We start from the raw sequence: 20,741 nt of genomic DNA, 5'->3' as shown, positions 1-20,741 counted from the left end.
CTTTGGCTCAGCTTTCAGTCGGCCGTTTGGAGTCGGGAGTCTTGGGTTGTAATCCCAGTTCCAAGTTTCCAGCGGCGCGGTCCTGGCGGCCGTGCGCGCCCCGCAGCGCGCGGAAGGCGCGGCGTCGGGCTCCCGGCTCTCGGCCCTCGGGGCGCCGGGCGCGCGGGGCGGGGTTCCGGGGCCACGGGGCGGTAGTGCGCGGGCTCCAGCGCCCAGGCCGCCCCCGGCCCTACTCTGCGCGCTCACCATGGCGGGCCCCGCGCCGGGGCGGCTACTGTCGCTGGCAGCGCTGGCCCTGGTGCTGGCGCTGGCCCCGGGGCTGCCCGCAGTCCGGGCCGGGCAGGCGCCGCGCCCCGCCGAGCGGGGGCCCCCGGTGCGGCTCTTCACAGAGGAGGAGCTGGCGCGCTACAGCGGGGAGGAGGTAAGCCGGCGAGCGCGGGCCGAGGGGAGGCCGCGGCGGGCGCCCCCTCCCGGAGCCCGCGCTCGGAGCTGGGCGCGAGGCCGCGAGGCCTGCCGGGCCTCCTCTCCCCAGGCCCGGACGGCCGCCCAGGGATCAGGGGCAGCCCTCGGGAGTCGGGGCGCCCTGCTTCCCCTTCTCCACCAAGCCAGACACCCCAGCCCGCTCTTCCCCGCTCTTCTCGCGAGCTGCCCCTTAGAGACGCGGTTTGGCTAGTCGTCTGTACACAATCCTCAGAACTTTTTTGTTTTTATTGTTAACATCAGCTGGGGACAGACACTTCTGCCTACTCGTCGGGGGCAGTGGCAGTGGAGGGAGGGAGGGAGGCATAGCCTGCTCCCCGGTCTTGGTGGGAATTGGGGCAGGCCCAGGGACGAGCCAGGCTTTCCCTGCGCCTTGTTTCCCTGCCCCTATAGCCCAGGCCTCCTCTCAGACCTGCTCTTAGTGCCTGTGCCCTTGGGGCTGAGCAGGAGCTGGGGGGAGGGCAGAGAGGGAGATGGGAGGTTAGAGACAAAGAGCCCCACCCCAAACACACCCACGTCAAACACACCCACCTGAGTCAGTAGTCTGGAGGTATCCAAGAAACTCCTCAACCACCTGTCCATTTGGGCTGGTGGGGCCCAGTGTGATGGCTGTGGAGGGTGGGAACAAGATGCTGCACGTAAGAAGGGCCGTGGGGGGCTGATGTTACATCGAGGAGGTGGGAGGAACAGTTGAGTGGGGAAATCATTCAGAGTTCAGAGTTAATATGAACCAGCCTCCTGCTTTTACACATGAGTAAACTGAGGCATTCCACCAGTTAGTGGTAGAACGAGCAAGGGACCCAATGTTCTCTTGTTAAAACCCTCTGGCCTGGGCTCCCTAAACCCTAAGTTAACTAAGGTTAGACAAGACTAGGTTCGCAAGGGGAACTCAGAAACCTGGCCCTTAGGCAGTGAAGCTAGTTTGGGCATCACTGTAAAGAGAGGTTGGTTAGAAGCCTGAGTCAATGAGAACACAGAGGGACGGAGGCAGGGATGTGATTGGATGTTAAGGGACACCATGTTTTGGGGCAGCAGGGAACCAGATGGTGCAGAGTCAGGGAATCAGTGCAGGATAGAGTTAACATAGCAGGCCTGTTCTCCTTTGAAAGGCCTGCTTGCAAGAGGGGCTCTTGACTGGTGTCTGGATTTCTAAGGTGTTTCACACATCCCTAACGGATACGGGTGGCTCAGTGTGGGCTCTTTGTACAACAGTGTGTTTATGTTGAACACTGCTAGGCAGAGAGGGCCTACATGGCCAGCCCCCAGTAAAAACCTTGGGATCTGAGTCTCCCCTGGGCTTCCCCGGGCAGAAACATCACACAGGTGTTGTTGCATTTTGTTGCTGGGGAAGAGAGTACTCTGTGTGACCCCTCATGGGAGCGGGGGAGAGCATAAGGAAGTCCACACATGGATTTCTCTAGACTCCGCCTGTGTTGTTTTCCCTTGTGATCCGGCTGTGTGTCCTCATTACATTGCTGTAATAAATCTTAGCTCTGAGTACAACTAGGTGCTGGGAGTTCTGTGAGTCCTGGTGAATTGCCAAACGTGGAGGTGATCTTGGAGACCCCCAGCACAGAACCCAAGGGAAGAAGGAGTTCAAAATGGAGGGTTCGTGCAGCAACAGTGCAGGGGGCTGCGGGATGAGGACTGAGAAAAGACCCTGGGTTTTCTATGCTGGTGTTATTGATTGACACTTAACTGAGGGAAGGAGAGAGGGAAGCTTGAGATGGAAACAGGTTAAGGAAAGAATTGTTTGGGTTGTGGACCCCACCCCAAACCCACCCCACACACTTGTGGGTGTGGAGCCCAGAGGATGTCTGTAGGCAGAGAGAGGAAGAGAGTAAGGGAAGAGAGGGGCAGTGGAGTGTAGCTGGTTGGAGCCGTGCTCTGCTGTGGTTTGCCCTAGGTGGTTCTGGTTTATGCCTGTTGTCCTGGGATAATTATTAATAGCACCCCCTTTCACTCAGAAATGTCACTGTTTGTATAATGCATTCTATGGTCACCCTAGTTAGAGCATTATATGAGGTATTTGGATCATACCTGGGTTTGAGTGCTTGTTCTGCTGTGTGACTTTGGGCAAATTACTAAACCCCTTAGGGTCTCAGTTTTTTTTCAATCTGTAAGATGCTTGTATCAGTCAGGGTTCCACCAGAAACAGAACCAGTAGCATATGTATATATAGACATATATATATGGTTTATTGCAAGGAATTGGTTTATGAGATCATGGGAGCCGGCCAGGCAAGTCTGAAATCTGTAGGGCAGACTGTTAGGAAGGGCAGGCCAGAAACCCCCGGGCAGGAGCTGATGTTGCAGCCCACTGGTGGAATTTCTTCTTCCTCAGGGAAACCTCAATTCTGTTCTTAAGGCCTTTCAGCTGATGCAGTGAGGCCCACCCAGATTCTCCAGGATAAGCTCCTTTACATAGAGTCAACTGATTGTAGATGTTAATCACATCTACAAAATACCTTCACAGCAACATCTAGATATGTTTTCGGTTGAGTAACTGGATACTGTAGCCTATCCAAATTGACACAAAAAACTGACCATCATAATGGCTATAAGAGGAGTTCCTACTTCTATGTATGGGTTTTGTGAGGATTAAATGAGATAGTGATATGCAAAGTGCTTAGCATAGGCCTGGTGTAGTCCCAGCATAGTAAGCCTTAATAAATCTTAGTCGCTGTTATTTTTATTAGCTTATTATTAAACATACAAGCAAGAGGCAGTATAACAGGAACATAATCCTCTTATGCAACTCAGAAATCGAATAAGCTCTGAAAACCAGAAGGTTTTTTTAATAAGTCGATTGACTGCAAAACCTGACCTGATCTGAACTCTTTTGGTGATGGAACCTTTGTTGGAGCTTAGAGGAGTCAATTTATAGTCTTTATTTGTCCTACTTAGTGTGAATATTCTTGTTCATGCTTTACTGTGGAAATATTAATATAGTTGATTATGGGGTGCTGCCTTGGACCTCCATAGATGTTATGGTATGTGCCCCATAAAACCTTTCTAAAATCTGACGAATTCTGAATTCCAGAACACATCTGACCCCGAAGAGTTTCCGCTGTGGGATTGTGGACCTGTATAACAAGTCTTTCTGAAACATCTAGCAATGAATGTCTTGTTTCTACTGTGAACTTTTTGGATGAGAGCCAAGGCAGGCCCACCTGTCCCAGTCCCGCGTTCTGCCGTGTGGTTTGTGGTGAGAGCTCCGGCACCCAAGCAGGGAGCTGCGTAGTGTCTCCAGTGGAAGCTTCAGATTGGAAATCACGAAAGACAGAAGTCCTGGCTGCTGGTGTCTTTCACGGAACCATATATTGTGTTCTGGAACTACCACATGAGGCCCTATGCCACTTCCCTCCTTCGGGGCATGTTAGGTTCTCAGAGTGGTCCACAGTGTGGCTTCCTGAATCACTCACGTGTAGGAGTGTGAAAATGGCTATACTTGGGCTTCGGGCATCAGTCAGTCCTCTTGGAATCCCTGCTGAAAATCCAGCCTCCTTGGTGCCTCTTCAAAGCCCATTCTCCCCGTAATTCTAATAAGACTTGTATAGACGAGGTCATCTGGAGGACCACTCTCGTAGAGAACACATAGGTCACAGAGTAAGCATGTTGAACTAAAATGAAAGTAGGACGAGAAAGGTCTAATCTGTTCCAGAGGGCCTTCCTGTGGTCCTTGATTTCTTCAGCTCTGGTCAAAAGTGCCCTCGGACATAGAGATGTTGATCGCATACTCGCATGGGCAGTTTTTGTCTTGTTGCATCGGCTGTTCTTATAGCAGGGTTTCACTGTTGACAAATTACAGGTCCAAGATTGGCGTTCAGATTTTCAATAAGGAAGAATGTCGTGGGAAGGGCATAGGCTTTAGAATCAAACAGGTCTGAGTCTGAATTCTGGCTTTTTATTTACCAGCAGAGAAACTGTCAGCAAGTTATTTAAACTCTAAGCCTCAGTTTCTTCATCTACAAAATATGTATAGCAATACCTTCCTCACAAGGTCATTATAAAAGTTGTCGTAAGTGACATATGTAAGTATAAGCAATCATATATAATAGATGGAGAGCACCTAGCACAGTAGATACTCAGTAAATGCAAATTTCCTTGCTCGCCCTTTGATTACACCTGAAACATATTAATTGTCCTGAATTACAGGCCCCAAGTAGCCAGCATGTATGGCCGAGGGCCCAGCCCAGGCAACATGATCAAAGTAATATTCTTCTATGACTTACCCTCACATTGAGCTTTTAGAATTGAAAAACAGCATGAATCACAAGCCATTCATGAATTTTGTCATTGTTCTTCCTCGAGAAATAAATGCATTTCACATAAATGTGGGGTGAGGGGCGTCTACCTTCTTCTTTGCTGCTGGTGTTCTAACCTGTATGTCAGATGTTGGCATCTTCAAAAGTTTCCCCGGTGGAGATGAGTCAGTGGCACACGAACAATATTTTCCCCTGCCTTAGTGATGGAGGAAACAGACTGGGGAAGGATTGGTTTATTAAGGAAAGCAGATGTCATGAAGCGGTTAGCTTTAGGGGAGGGAAGATGGGGTGACTTCGAGGATTCTCAGTGGTCCAGAGGGAATGTCATCCTCCACTCTCTAAGTGCAAAACTGATTTTTGCCATCCTCAGAAAATACGTTTTCTGCCTTAATTGCCTTGTAGGGTACCAAGTGCAGGGAGGACCACCCCGCCCTCCCATCCCGGTCATGACTTCTGGGCCTGGGACTAAATGTATGTATTTAACAAACACTTATATAGAGCTAACTCCACCAGGCACTGTCCTAACCACTTTAAAGCATTAACTCACTTAATGATGTCCACACCCCCTTGAGGTAGGTGCAATTATTATCATCTCATTTTTCAGTTGAGGCAAGAGGCATAGGGAGGTTGAGTAACTTGCCCAAGGTTGCACAGCTAGTGAGTAATAGAGGTGGACCAGGCTGTGCTCGCTCCGGCTTGTACAAAGAAAATGAACCACCAAGACCTCCCTCTCCATGGCTCCAGGCAGTGACCTGTTCCAGGGCTATATTGTTTAGTCTAAGAAGACGATATCAGAGTGCAAGCATGACGGGAAGTGTAGTTTAGCTTCTGGAGTTTATTTAGGGTGACGCTGGACCCTGAGCTTGCCAAGGCCCTTCTAGGCTTCAGAGTTATTCTTTGTAAATGGAATTTGTGTGTGCTCAGTCACCAGCTCTCCTTGGAATCTGTGCTAAGAGGGCACGGGGTTACATTTGTTTTCTGCTTTTCTAAAACTTAGCGATAGTGAAAAGTAGGACTGTACTTCCTCCAAAGGAGCCTTCTGGACAGACATGAAGAATATACAGACTGTGAAGGCTGGTGGATGGAGGCAGGTGAATAAAGAGGTGAAACCACACTCTCTATGCAGTAGAATGCTGGCTTGTAGATGTTTTGGTTGGGTTAATGAATATCCTACCCCAGTATACACACACACAAGCTGAAACAAAAGTTCCACAAAACAGTGTTTATTCTTACTATGTGTTTTCTGTTTTCTGTTCTATTTTAAACTTTTTTTTTCTGTTTCACTTAAAAAAAACCTGTTGATAAATCACTAATAGGTTACCAATGCTAATTACAGTTAGAAAAACATGGCCTTAGACCCTTGGAGGGCCCAGTTATTTCTGCGGAAGAAAACATCCTCAGCTGGTTCCCTCTTTTCCAAGGAGAAGAGTCTCCAGGGAGGGACTTCTGCTCTGTCCCAGCTCCTGGTGGAGAGTCTGAAAGTGTCAGCGGCTCAGAGCCGCTGGCTGACTGCTGGGCCCCACCTTCCTGCTGCACCCAGGCTCCAGGTCTCTCTCCCCCAGCTGTGGAAGAGACCCTCCTTCCTCTGCCTGCTGCTTTTGTATCCCCTTGTCATGGTAGCTTGCGTGGCGCTCTCTACTGGCGCTGCTTGACGGAAGGCAGAGAGGAAGGCCAGATGGTAAGGCAAGCCCAAGACCCAGAGGGAAGATCAAGGCCCGGTCTCGTTTATGCAGGCTGTTCCCCTGCTGCCCTCCGTCTGGGTACCTCTGACCCACTCCCCCTGTCTTTCCTCCTGGTCCTGGGTCTTTTGGATGAATTTCCCAGGACACTCACACCCTCTCCACGTCCCAGGCAAGTATGCCGTCCTCGTGCTGTGTGCCCTCTGAGGGGGGCAGGCCAGAAAGCAGACTGAGCCTTGGGTTCCAAGGCTCCAGGTTCCAGAAGCTGCCCTTTCTCTAATTCGCCCTGTGACTCTGGGCAAGTCTTATAATCTCCCCGGCCTGGGTAGCATCCATAAAATGAAGGTGTTAGATGGATCATCTTCAGGACCTCTTCCAGTTTTAACTTAAAATTCCTCCAGAGTCCTTATCTGTCACTTGGGAATTACATTTTTTTCTATCTTTCCTTTAGGAAAATCTCCCGTCTCCTTCCACTTGGTTATCTGATTCCTCTTTGATCTTATAACTTTCAAAACCTAGAGGAGGATGAAGGAAACTTAACATTTCCCTAAACTGCTCCCTAAAGTGCTTTATATCTCTAGCCTTGGTTACAACAGCCCAGTAAGTGGATACTTTTATTATCTTCCTAGTACAGAGCAGAAAACCGAGGCACAGATAGGGTAAGTAATATGCCCAAGGCAACGCAGCTCATAGGTGGTGGCTCAAAGCCAGGCCTGTTTGACTTGAAAACTTATGCTGGGACCCATGACACCATAGTGAGTCCTCCTTTGCTCTCATGGAAAAAGACAGCCCTCCTGCTGTTATTTCAAACTCACTGTGGGGACAAAAAGTGATGTATCCTTCCAGGTGGATGAGGGGGTGGGGGGACCCTGGTGTGAAGCTGGTACTGAGTGTGCGTGTCTTTATTGTGTCCTGTGGACGTTTCTATTCCTGAGTATATGCATTTATGCTCCCAAAGCTTCCATCTACCTTCCTCAGTTGCCATCTCCTGGCCTGAACAGCCATGCCTGCTGGCTCTGCTGTCAGCGGACATCCAGACGTCCGTCTCCACATGATAAGAACTCACCCCCCAAGGCACACTGGTGTTTAACTGATCAGGCTGTTCCTTTCTGTGCAATGTCTGCGTAACAGGAATGCCTCAGAAGTCGCTTGACGTGCCTTCTACCCCTTTGCTTCAGTTTCCTTTGAGCACTTACACCTTCGATGCATAGTTTGATGAGGAGTGAATATTTAACTGTCGAAGAAATGGAGAGTGTTAGTGATCAGATGCCTGTTTTTATATCTTATATACGTGAATGTCAGGTGTATATGCCTGTTTGCACACAGACAAGTAATAAATATCAAAGAAAAAGCAACAGAATGGAAAATATGACAAAATTCCATGGGTAAAATTATAACTATAATATATTTTAAAAATTGATAGGGGCCTGGCTCTGTGGCTGAGTGGTTAAAGTTCCATGCATTCTTCTTTGGTGGCCCAGGTTCGCGGTTTTGGATCTCGGGCGTGGACCTACTCCACTCACCAGCCATGCTGTGGCAGTGTCCCACATACAAAAAAAATAGAGGAAGATTGGCACAGATGTTAGTTCAGGGCTGATTTCCTCAAACAAAAAAAACAGAAGAGGATTGGTAACAGATGTTAGCTCAGAGCAAATCTTCCTCACCAAAAAACCCCCCCAAACCCCTAAATTGATAAAAATACATAATACCACTTCATAAGCAATTGAAGTCAAGGAACAAATAATCACCATGAGGGAAGGGCAGGAAATCATTACAGAATTGCAGCCTGGTGGCTGATTAAGCCCCGCCATTTAAATAACCCTGTTTAGATGAGGGGGAGCAAGTATCCACTGAGGCAGCAGGAGTTCTGGGGACTGTCTGTAGGAGCTAATTAGGGAATAAGAATAACCGACCATTTACTGAGCTCCTGTGCTGTGCCTGTGATGTGCTCACCTACTCTGTTCCCTTCAGCATTCCTGCAGGGCCCGTAGGTGTTATCCCCATCTAACGGTTAGGGAAACTGAGGCCTGAGAGGTTATATGACAGTGAGATATGTTTCCCTGGCCAAGTTCCTTGACTTCTCTGAGCCCCATTCCTCTCTCTGTCAAATGTGGTCATGAAAACACTTGACCTTCAGCTCCACGAGGGCAAGAACCCTAAGGCCCACCCCAACCCCCGGAGAAGGCCAAGCAGCTTGTTCTTGGAGAACCTGAGATTCCTGTACACCCAGCTGTGACGCCCACCCTCACCCCGGCCTATGAGCTGCCTGGCTGGTGTCCCTGTACCCGCGATGGGGCTGAGACAGAGGAAAGACCTGGTCCTGGGTGTCCTGGAACTGTGCCTCTCACCCCAGCCTGAGCCCGACGGGATGGAAGTTAGATATCCATGCCGTCTGCTTTTGCGTTATTCTCTTTTGCGGGGGGATTTTTAAGGTAACATTGTATACCCATGAATATAGCAAAAAATAAAGTATAAACCCATTTTTAGAACTGCGGGGAAACCGTATAGCTTGTATATTTCTAGCACCGTGAACGGTTTTTTGAAGGACAAACTGGGAAAATATGAAAAGTGATTACGTTGTTCATATCCTTTGGCCTGGGAATTCCATATATTGAAATAAGCCTCGGGCCGGCCCTGTGGCTTGGTGGTTAAGTGCGCGCGCTGCGATGCTGGTGGCCCAGGTTCGGATCCCGGGTGCGCATCGAGGCACCACTTCTCCGTTCATCCTGAGGCCGAGTCCCACATACAGCAACTAGAAGGATGTGCAGCTACGACATACAACTATCCACTGGGGCTTTGGGGGGAAAAATAAAATAAATAAAATCTTAAAAAAAAAAAAAAAAAGAAATAAGCCTCAAGGAAATAACTCACCAAATTAGAAACTAACTTGTAGAAAGATATTCCTAATGCTGCCATTTCTAGTTCTAAGGAATTGGAAACAACCCAAATACCCAAAATAGAAGAATAGCTAACCAAACAGGTACACAGTATCACTAATATAAATAAGATACAGCTGTTTAAGTGACAGGCACTTTGGTTATTTCAATACATGGAAATGTTTATACAAAGTAATGTTACCTAGAAGAAGGAAAATATAAAATAGATCATTTACACTGATTACACCCATGCATGTATGTTGACGAAGATGAAAGGAAACTTGGACTGATTTAAATAATTTATCATTTAATATTCTTTTGAATTTTTATCTGCATAGAGTTGCTTCAGTTCCTGATTTTTTAAAGAAAGGTATTGCCATGGGCTTGTCATCATACTTTGTAACTTTTCCAAGTTTTTGTGGACATGACATTGTGCAGGTAGGGGCGAGCTCGCTGAGGACTGGCTGCTTTGTAACTTCGCCCACTGCTCTCTGCATGGCCCTTGGTGGGAAGAGGTTTTACTAACTTGAGCGGGAAGAACTGGGCTCTCCGCCTCCTCCTCACAGCTTCTCTCCTGCTTTCTAGGAAGATCAGCCCATCTACATAGCAGTGAAGGGAGTGGTGTTTGATGTCACTTCTGGAAAGGGTAAGTGGCTTGGCTTTCTGAATCCTTATTTCTGGGGATCTTGGCAGCCAGAGTAGGCACTGAAGGTGTGAGGAAAGGGAAGGAATGCCGGGCAAGTTCCTTCCCCCAAGATTGAATTAACAATCTTTGTCAGTGTTGTACTTCAGCAATTTTTTCCTAATAATGTCATGCTGCTGCTCAAAAGCCTTCCTTGGCTCCGTGTTGCCTACAGAATCAAAGTCAAACTTGATGGTTTACCCTAGTTGAAGCAGTGAGAGGAAAAGTGCTACTTAGCAAAGAGTTGGGATCATAGAACGTTATAGAACATTTTAATGCCATTTCATGGTTTCCCTGATGGTAACTACAAGTGATATCATGGAGGTAGTTTTGTAATGGTTCATTGTTTACTTGATGCCAAACAAAAGAGGTTGAACGGAAATAGACTTGGCTTCCACCAACATTTAAGACGACTGAACATTTTTCCTGTTTGCATTTTCAATATTTTTAAAGCCATTATTTTCATTCTGTATTTTTAAAAAATCACCTCTCAGCCCAGCGTGTATGACTTGTTCCATATCCTGAATTAGTGGAATCTAAACTGATGGCTGGAGCCGGCTAGTTGGACTAAGCGTCTTCACTGCTCTCCCTCTCCTCTGGCCTGGAGCCCTTTTCAGGATTGGGTGGGGTCTCGGAAGCCCCCTCCCCCTGCCGTGTACAGTCCTCCGGCTGCTCTGCATGCACATCCACACTCACACCCTCTTCCTTCCTCCCCACTGCAGAGTTCTATGGACGAGGAGCCCCCTACAATGCCCTGACAGGGAAGGACTCCACCAGAGGGGTGGCCAAGATGTCGCTGGATCCTGCTGACCTCACCCATGACACTGTGAGCCAGGTTACGAGCCTTTGTCAAAAGGTCCCACCCCCCAGTCATGGCCTTTTATCTCTGGGCAGTAGCAAAGCTTCCTAACTAGCTTATTTACATCTCAGTCCACTCCGTGTGGTGGCCAACTATCTTCTTGACATAGAAATCTTACTGTGCCACTCCTACTCAGAAACCTTTCATGGCTCCCCGTTGCCTACAGAGTCAAGTCTAGACTCTAGTGAACTTGTGATCAAACACAGTGATCTTCACAGTTTGGCTCCAGCCTTGGCAGCCCCATCCCTCTTGCAGTCTGCACCCATGGCCCCCAGCCTCTCACAGATTTGCTGTTAGGCTCTGAGACCCACTCCCCAGGCCACTGTTGGTGGCTCAGGAGATGAACGGGGTGGAGAAGCAGAGTCTCCTCCATGCTCATGTTTCTGTGAAGGAGAAAATAGCATTAACAAAAGCCAATTCAGAGTCTAAGTAATCCCAACAGAAAGCCTGGTATTCACCCCAGTTGTGCTCAGATGAGTCAAACTCTTAAGCTGCAACGTTACAGAAACAAATTAAGAAATTAAGGAGGGGGAGGGTGTATAAATCTATAGTGGGAGGTGTGTACAGAGCCGTGGGATTATTTAGGCAGGAGGAGGGGGATGCAGACTGCAGAGTGCGCCCCCATCAACCCCAGGCTGGGGATCTCTGGAGTCAAAACATGATGAAGCCATTGCTCCCCTCCCGTCACCACCTCCCCAACACACACATGCACGCGCGCGCGCACACACACACACGCGCACAGGGTTATCTCTTAAAAAGTCAATTGTCCCTTATTTGGTTTGTTGAGATATTTTTTCTCTTGCATCAGGGGTGTGGGGAGAGTAAGGCGGGGATGGCGAGAGGCTAGTGCCGAGCCCGATTCACTCATCCCCACCCCCGTGTTTCCTGGGCTTTTCTCCGCAAGACGGGCCTCACGGCCAAGGAGCTGGAATCCCTGGATGACGTCTTCACCAAAGTGTACAAAGCCAAGTATCCCATTGTCGGCTACACGGCCCGAAGAATTCTCAACGAGGACGGCAGCCCCAACCTGGACTTCAAGCCTGAAGACCAGCCCCATTTTGACCTAAAGGACGAGTTCTGATGTCGCCTCTGCAGGAGCATGTTCTTAGAGGGTGAGGCAGGGAGACACTCAGGTGCAAAATCTGCAAAATTGGCTGCATGGGCCTCTGGTCCCCGGGTCTGAATAAAGCAGACATTTAACCTGGAATGCTGGATGCCTTTCATTGTCCTTGGTCAAGTGTTCTATCCACCTGAGTATCCTGCCTGCACACCAGCCAGGATAGTAAGAATAGCAGAAGGGGGAAGCCTCCCATGTGTCAACATTGGCTGTCTGGGCGGTGGAATTATGAGTGACCTTTATTTCTTCTTTATATTTTTCTGTACTTGCCAACTTTTCTACTGTGACCATGTTTACTTTAGAATAAACTTCCTGTTTTCACAAAAGGAGAATTCTTCCACAGGTGCCCTCTCCTTGGAGGCTCATCGGCACCCCTTGTAAGGGGCAGCCTTGTGCCGCCCTGTCGGAGTCCTGCTCTCTGTCTCCCTGCCTGGGAGGGGGCCTGCAGCAGGAGGCATCCCCAAGATATGGCAGAAATGGGGAGGATTAGGTGGAGGGGTGGAGAAGGGGAACAGGAGGTATTAAAGGGTCTGGCTTCACACTACACCCGGGAGAGAGTGACACTGTGAATTGGCTTCAGCCCCGTGTGCAGCTAGAGAGTGGTGAGGAGGGCCGGGGCCCAGTGTGGGCAGAGCCTGGTCTGGAGATCATTCCAAGGATGGAGAAGAATCCGCAACACGCTGGACTCAGGTCAGATTTCATAAGGAAATCCCTTTTGAGGGGAGATTTTTCCCTCTAAGGGACATTTGGCAATGTCTGGAGAAATTTTTAAATTTTTAGTTTTTATAACTATAGGTTGCTACTGGTAGATCTAGTATCCGGGGATGTTGTTAAACATCCTACAATGTGCAGGACAGCCCCCCACGACAAAGAAGTATGTCAATTGTGCCAAAGTTGAGAAACCCTGCGTTACACTCATCCTGGAAATTTTACAGTAGAGGTGAATTTTTTTGACATAAAACTTTGTCTTTTATTAAAATAAATAGCAACTACTTCCAAAAGACAATTTTTACCTTGAGCAGAAGAATCTCCTGGGGTTCAAAATGCTGCTTCCTGGGTCCCACTCCCAGGGCTTATGATTCGGTTTTTCTAGAACATGGCCTGGGAACTGCACTTTTAATGATACAGATAGGCCCAGATACACTTTGAGAAACATCACCTGTGCCTTACCAGTCACCACAGGCAGAACTCGTGCAGATCCTCTCTGAGGACCAGGTTGACCTCGCCTTACTCTTTAGTGTGTCCAGACTAGAGAGTACAATGGTGAACTCCTGGGTCCCACTCAGGAGGCTGGGAGCTTGACGGCCATCCAAGAATAGTGGGCCTGGAACTTATCAGACAGGACTCTTTGGCTTGGAATTCAGGAAGTTCATGTGGCCAAGGTAGACTGTCCTGGCACATTCTGCCCCCAAACAAATGATGTACGCATGAATACAAACCTTTGTAAGTCCTTGAGAACACCCGAGAGGTGAAATTTTTTCTTATGTGCTACCTATTTCTCACATCACCAAGCAATGGGTGGGCTAGGATTCCATTCCGTAGAGCCCCGTCTCTGCAGGTGGGCAAGGTCTCCAAATTCAGGTGCCTGGGACCTTTCCAGAACTGCTGTTTTCCCTACTCCCCTCTCCTCCCTATGCCCCCATCAAAGCACAGGTTTCCCTCAGGGCCTCAGCCCCCCACCCCCCCAGCCCTCTCAAGGCATTTCTGCCCAGTTCCCTACCCTGCACGCCGAAGGCCACCTCCTACACCCCAGCAAGGGTCTTCTGTGAATAAGAATGTCTCTCATTTAGAGATTCCAGGTCAGCCTTTGCCAGGACAGAGTGCACAAAACCTGAACAGGCTCCACACAGGGTGGGTGTAGCTCAGGGGAGGGAGACACATACTGGCCTGGGGATTTGCATCACTGTGTGTCTGTAGGACCCAAAGAAAGAAACACACAGATCCCAGGAGCCCAAAGCCTGCACACCATTTATCCCTACACGCACCTCTGCTTGTCATGTTTTCTTTGCATTAAAGGCTTACATCCTCTTTGTAAGACAGCCTAGACGCACCTCTGCCAGGAAGCTTTCCCCTCCTCTGGGGTTCCCTATGGCTTAGCACTCACCTGCGTTGCTGTGATTGCCTATTTATGAGCCTGTCTCCCCCAGACAGGAGAGTCTTGACGGCCCCGCACAGACACTCATCTAGGGTGGCCAACCTTTCCGGATTTTCCGGGTTTTGCACTGAAAGTCTTGCATCCCGGGAAACCCCTCAGTCCTGAGCAAGCCCGAGGGACCGAACTGCCGCAGCTGCTGAGGCAAGGCCTCCTCCCAGCGGAGGGGCTCCAGGCATAGTGGTGAGGCCGTGCGCCGTCTTGAGATGAAGAAGGAAGAAAGGAGTCATGATTCTCTACCTAGGAGAAGAGAAGCCTGAAGGAAAGGCGCTGGGAGAGTTGAAGGGGGTTGGGTTCTCAACCAATCCCCACACAAGGGCAAGTTCAGCCTCTCGGAGGGGAAGCTCGATGCCTCGAGGTCTACAGCAGGTGCCCAGGGCATTGGAGGGTTGTCAATACTGGTGTAATTTGTGAAGTGCTTCCCCAAATCTAAGTTCCTCGTATGAGGTGCAGTCCCTCATAGTCTCCCCTAGGGGAAGCAGAGCTCCTCCTGCTTCACATTTCCCTGCACCCCAGGGTGCTGAGCAATGCCCTCCCTCTCTGTGCTCCCCAGGCCCACAGCTCTACAGGGCCTTCCCCCTGCAGATGGCATGGAGCCAGCTCCTTTGCCATAACAGGGAAGAAGAGGCTTAAAGGCTTAAAAAGGCAGGAAACCAGGCCCTGGAGCATGGAGCCTAGTTCTCTATTTAGAAAATAAGACCATTAAGTATTAAATGCCACAGAGGAGTGAGCGATGGAGCTAACCAGCCCGCAGAAGAGCGGGGCAGAGGGGCCTGACCTAGAGGTGGTGTCATGCAGAGGGCATCTGGCCCTGGTCCCAGCCTGATCCTGGACAGCAGATCCAGACTGAGACACCTCACGTCCTTCTTCAGGCACCCGCTCCAGAGGTCTCCTCACCACATCATTAGCTTCCAGGAGAAAAACCAAGGGTCTGAATAAAGCAACCTCACCCTCTACATTGGCTTCCTTCAAAGGGCCGCTTCTCAAAGTCCCTGTCTCCAAAAAGCATGGTCTGCCTGGGCACTGTCAGCTCCTGGAAATCCATGCCCAGAGCCCATCCCCGCGAGGCAGTGAGTGCCCTGTCCCTGGGCCATCCCCAGGGATCACCTGCAGGGCCCAGAGAGTGCAGATGGCCCTGCTCTAAAGGATGCTGGCTTTGAGGGCACAAAGGCCTTCCTCAGGCAGGAACAGGCTTTTCTGGAGAGGCAGAGCAGGCTGCCCCACAGCCGGTGGGGAAATTGACCAGGCAGAGGTTGGCCCTGCAGCTCTCTATCCAGGACATCGAATGTAATCATTGCCTGGAGAATTATTTAATACCACGTGTGCCGCTCATCTTTTATGCTCCGTTTCACAGCCTGTCAGCCCAGCGCATGTGGTGTAATCTCTCAGTGCCAGAGTTGGCTTTCTCCCCTGGGCTCCCCTGCCAAGGGAGCTGCTCAGGCCATTCTGGGGCATTCCCAACTGGAAAGTGCAAGGAGTTACCATCTCCCGGAGCAACCGTCCACCAATAGGGGCTGGAGCCAGCAGATCTGCCCTCACCCTGAGGTCCTGAGAGGGTCTGGTTCATCTCAGGGGATGCTGAGTCCCAGCTGCACACAGCGTAATCAGCTCATTAACACACCCTTGAATTGGCCGAGCCTCCTTTCCCGTTTCATTCTTCCCAGTCCCCTATGCCTGATCCCATGGATCACTTCCCAGATGTGTGTCCCCGCACATAAGCCTCCACCCCAGTCTCTGCTTTGGGGGAGAACCCAGATTAACATGCAACTTTACTTCCTCAGACACCGACACAATCCCCTTAGGCCAAACTCAGGTTTACTAATAGCATCTTAGACATGTATAGCACTTTACAGTTTACAAAGTGCTCGTTCCACTGACTATGGCTGTGGAACAAATTATCCCCAGAACTTAGTGGTGTGAACCAGCTATTCTTGGTGCTCAGAGATTCTGTGTGTCAGTAACTGAGAGGGCACAGTGGGAACACTTGCCTGTCTTTGATGTCCCCGGCCTCTGCCGGAATGATGGAGGCTCGCTCACTCACAGTTCCGGTGGTGATGCTGGCTGTCGGCAGGGAGCGCCATTCCTCTCAAAGCACGGTGGCCGGGCTGTGCCCCCTTTTATGGCCCAGCCTCTGGCATCAGCAGCATCACTGCCTCTCGCCAAGGCAGCCACAAAGTTCCACATAGGGTCAAGGGGCATTTTGGGAAAACACACTCTGCCACAGTCCCCTCCTGCCTGATCTCATTCGATTCTCATGAAAGATTCAATTTGATTCTCACTCAAACCCCCTCATCTTTGGGTTTGCAGGGCTTAGCTCCATGCCCGGCCCGTGGCGGCTGTGCAGCAAATCACATTCGTCTGGTAGAGAGAGACAGGTCTTAGAGTCCCACTCACCTGGGTTTGACTCCTGGTTTCATTCCTTACTACCTGTATGGTCCTGGAGAAGTTATTTAGCGTCTCTGAGCCTCAGTCTCCTAACCTTTAAAGTGAGGGCCAAAATACCCCTTTCACAAGGCAGGTGTGGTCACTTATGTAATGTGCCGAGCAGACGCCTGACACCTGGCAGTGCTCACTTCCTCTACATTTCCTCCCCTCCTGGAGCTCCACGCCACCCCCACAAGGACTAATGGCTTCTTGGACTTCTCAGTAGGTTCATGGACTGAGGTGAGAAGAAACCTTTCGTTATATGTCCAGGATCTTGGCAACAGGCTGGGGTTGATAGAAGCCAGGGTGACCAGCTATGGTGCTCTCTCTCTCCCCCATCCCTGGGCACTTGCTGCTCAGCCCAGAACTTCGAGCAGTAACCCAGCTCCCCTGATGGAATCTCCCTCCAAGAGCTCAGACGCTGGTTTCCCAGATGCCCTGGAGATTCTCGCAGAGTCCCAAGGGTATTGGGGAAACCCGCTCCTTCCCCCAGGGCATCGCCTGGACTGCAGTCCTGCTTCCAGAGCCTAATATGGGGTGCCTGGGTATCCCCACTGTGGTGCAGCTTGTCCCACCCCCAACTGTACCTGATGGATTGGGTCCCTGCCCAGCTTTCACTTCCCCTGGGGTTGGCCCCTACCCTACACTCCAGAAGTTAAATGACCTGAGTTCCAGAAGGTGCCTTACTCACAGTCTCCCCTTGGCCCTTGCACATGCTCTGCCTGGAATGCTCTGCCCCTTTGCCCACATCACCTGCAAAACCTTGTCTTTGCTTAGATATCAGCTCATCAAGGAAGTGTTCCCAGACCCCTCCCTGCCAAGATGGTACCCAGCATACCTTTGTGGTGGCACCCATCCCACTGCTCTGTAATTGTGTTTTAATTTGTCTCTCTCTCCACCAGGCTGAGATGCACTGCCCTGTTCTCAGCTGTCTCTGCACTACCTAGCACAATGCCAAGCTCCTTCTGTGTTTGATAAAATGAATGAATGAGTGAATGGATTGGTGCTCCCACACCCAGGGCACCCCTCTCCTTGGTGGCCCTCTCCCACCCTACACTCAGGGACGTGGGTCTAAATCCTAGGCCCCGTCCTGGGGTGTCACAACAGCTTCCACCCTCCAGCCAGGGTCTCCAGCGGAGTCCGTTGGGCATCACTTTCAGGATCACTCCTGGACTGACCACACCTGAGCCTTTCTGCAGCCTTGCCATGCGGGGAACATACGAAAATAGTAAGTGGTTTCCCTGGCAATCACCATAGCAGATGGTAAGCAGCATGGACAGTCTTGGAAAACCTTGAGGCTGGGAGGAAAAGAAACCCTGCCTGACTGGTCACTATCCTTTCTGGGCCGGGCAGGGGTCCATCTAAGCTGCCTCTCCTTCTCTTATGGCTTCAGGGCACCACCTGCTCTGAAGCCCAAAGGGGAAAAATGCGACAGAGGTGCTGCCCTTCTGCCCAGACTTCATCCCTGTCAGTCCCTGCACTGCTGCCCCTGTCCCCTCCCTGTGGGGTCACTGAGGTCCTCCACTGGCTGCCCTGCCCTGTCCAGTGCCTCACTTCAGAGGCCACCAGCAGGAGACTCAGTCTTGCTGCCAGAGACCTAGTCTCAGGTGTGCCCATTGTGCCGAGCTTGTCCCAGGCCTCACCTGGACTGTTTGGGTCTCCGCCCGAGTCCTTAGTCCCCCTGGCTCTGGGCCCTCCTCCACCCTCCAGCCAGGCCCACAGCCTTGTCCCTGCCACTTCCCCTATGCCTCAGTCCAGGCCCTGCATGAGACCCTGCTCTTGTCACCATCCCAGCTCCCCTCTAGGATGAGTACAGGGCTTGGGGCTCCCATAGGCTGAGGTTCTGGAGGCCACTGAGGGTGGGAGTCAGGGGGCATGAGCTTCAGAGTGTGCTGGGAGAAGAGAACTGAAAAGCGGTGCCAAAAGGTGAAGCCAGAGTGAGCTGCAGACTGTCTGAGGGAGGCCAGGCTCTAACAGAACCCAAGAGAGGGAAAAACAAGCTGCTGAAAGGGGAAGGGTGAAGACAGAGCCTGGATGGTGACCCTGAGCGGTCAGTATGTGGAAGCCCAAGGTCTCCAGGGGGTGGTTGGTGGAGGTGGTCCTATTTTGGAGCTGGCCTGGTCAGTCACGCTGCAGCTGCCTTCTCCTTGTTTGTGAGCGTGACTTCTGCTCCCCTCTATCCCCCACCTCGCGGGATATCGAGTTTGCTGCATCTTCTTGGCTGTGGTCACCCACACACAGGTAAGCCCACCCCTGTGCTCACCCTTCCCAGCTGAACCCTGCTCCCCGCCTCTACCCACTCACCCCATTAGTGTCGCTGCGGGCCCAGCAGGCCTCCTGTCTCGGTCCACTGCCGTGTTGAAGACAATTACAGTCGTGGCACCTCCTTGAGCCAGGCATGAGCCATGTGCCAGCACAAGTATTTGCTATTTCACTGGATCCTCTGCAAGGAGGGACTGACATTTTACAGATGACAAACTGGGTCTCAGGAAGGACAAGGGAGTGGCCAGGGAAGCCACACCTCTGACAACTAATAGGTCCTGGAGCTGGGATTCCAACACAAGTCTGACTTCCGTCCTGTGTTCCGTCCACTCTGCCTCCTTATACCCGAAGGTCGAGTCTTCTAGGGGACGCCCACCCCGGGGTGGCTGGAATTAGGACGCGGCATGCTGGGCTGGTGGCAGAGACTCTAAAATCCTTGAGGTTCTCTTGAAAGAGACTCTTTTAGACTAAGGACAAGTGATAGAGGTTCAGGGTGCTGAGCCCCGTGGCATCACCCAGAGGGAGGCAGTGGGATCCAGGCCCACCTGTGGGAACTCACAGCCCGATGGTGGCAGCTGCAAGCCACCCCAAAGACAGGAGGCGCTAACAACCACCGCAGGGCCAGCCATGCCCACCTAGAGGCCAGCTGTGCAGCGGCTGGGGGCTGCTTGGGCCCATCTCTCCCATATTCCTGCTGCGGCTGCCCAGGGCCATAAGGTTAGGAGGTGACCCCAGCCTTGAGCAGTCTCTCACTACCCGGATTCCTGAAATACCTCTGCTGCCTTCCTGCCTGAGCCCTCTCACCACCCCCTTCCCATTTAGCCATGACCCTGCCCTCAACCTATAACCAGAACTGTATCACCCTACACTCTCACCATTCCCTCAACACTCAGGCAGTTTCCTTTCCACAATTTATTACACCGGATTTCACATGTCCATCCACCAACTAACCAGATGCATGTTTCATGCCTACCACATGTCCAGCACTGAGCTAGGTCCTGGGGGTTGGGTGGGGTAGGGTGAGGGGAAGAAGCCAGGAAAATAAATCCAACAATTGTGCCTGCTCCTAGGGGCCCCAAGAAGGAGAGCAGTGAACTGAGCTGCAGAGGTTTCCCTAGGACCAGGAGCTGGTGTTCTGAGGGGACCCCAGCCACAGGTCCTGAGCAGGACCAGGCTGGGGCATGAGGTTGCTTGAAGGGTGTTGGGATTTTCATGGAAACCTCTGGGTTGATGGGATGATAGTGCCCCCTGGTGGTTGATTCATGGAACTCTCCAGCAGCTGTTTTGTAAAGCCCTGAGGATTAAACACCCCTCAGGAACTTCTATTTTTGGTTCCCAATATTTCCACAGTGAAAAGCTGACAGGAGCATGAGAGGGATTCCCAAAGGACCCGAAGGCTGCACTGCTGAACTCCCGTGTTCTCCAGCTCTCTGTTCCCCAGGGGTCAGAGCTGCTCCTGGTTCTCAGGTGCAGTTCTCTCTTCCATACCGTTTGATTAAACGGTCCCAGGGCAGTGACCATATGTTCTGTTTGCCGAGTGCCAGAGGAAAGGCTGTGTGCACATTCAGAGTGACGTGTTGGAAAGAACACTGGATCCAGGATTAGGAGGCTTGGATGCCCGCCCCACGTCAGCCTCTAACTAGTGGTGAGATAATAATAACAATAATAGTTACATTTATTCAGCATTTTTCTTCTTTTTTTGCTGAGGAAGATTCGCCCTGAGCTAATATCTGTGCCAATTTTCCTCTATTTTGTATGTGGGTTGCTGCCACAGCGTGGCCGCCAATGAATGGTATAGGTCCGCATCCGGGAACGGAACCCAGGCCGCTGAGGCAGAGCACGCCGAACTTAACCACTAGGCCATGGGGCTGGCCCCACATTTATTCAGTATTTACCCTGTGTCAGGCATTGCACCAAGAGCTTTACGTACATTGTTGACTTTG

General features: G+C 50.9%; 1 protein-coding gene across 1 annotated transcript; it reads left to right on the top strand.

Moving 5' to 3' along the window:
- The first annotated feature begins 207 nt into the window (after nt 1–207).
- On the top strand, nt 208–12,292 carry NENF (neudesin neurotrophic factor). Its single transcript, XM_087439342.1, has 4 exons — nt 208–421; nt 9,888–9,948; nt 10,707–10,810; nt 11,748–12,292. The coding sequence occupies exons 1-4, from the start codon at nt 248–250 to the stop codon at nt 11,922–11,924; spliced, it is 516 nt and encodes a 171-aa protein (XP_087295468.1). The 5' UTR covers nt 208–247; the 3' UTR covers nt 11,925–12,292.
- The last annotated feature ends 8,449 nt before the right edge of the window (nt 12,293–20,741 follow it).

The sequence above is a fragment of the Ceratotherium simum genome, chromosome 2, assembly GCF_057802395.1.
Source record: "Ceratotherium simum simum isolate JZ-2026a chromosome 2, ASM5780239v1, whole genome shotgun sequence".
Classification (NCBI taxonomy): Eukaryota; Metazoa; Chordata; class Mammalia; order Perissodactyla; family Rhinocerotidae; genus Ceratotherium; species Ceratotherium simum.
This window is presented reverse-complemented; position numbering and strand designations above follow the sequence as displayed.

What these genes read in the sequence shown, in the direction of transcription:
- NENF (XM_087439342.1), top strand. Translation starts at nt 248, where the DNA reads ATGGCGGGCCCCGCGCCGGGGCGGCTACTGTCGCTGGCAGCGCTGGCC. An exon ending in TGATGTCACTTCTGGAAAGG is followed by an intron (nt 9,949 to 10,706) that starts GTAAGTGGCTTG and finishes TCCCCACTGCAG; the next exon opens with AGTTCTATGGACGAGGAGCC. An exon ending in CTGACCTCACCCATGACACT is followed by an intron (nt 10,811 to 11,747) that starts GTGAGCCAGGTT and finishes TTTCTCCGCAAG; the next exon opens with ACGGGCCTCACGGCCAAGGA.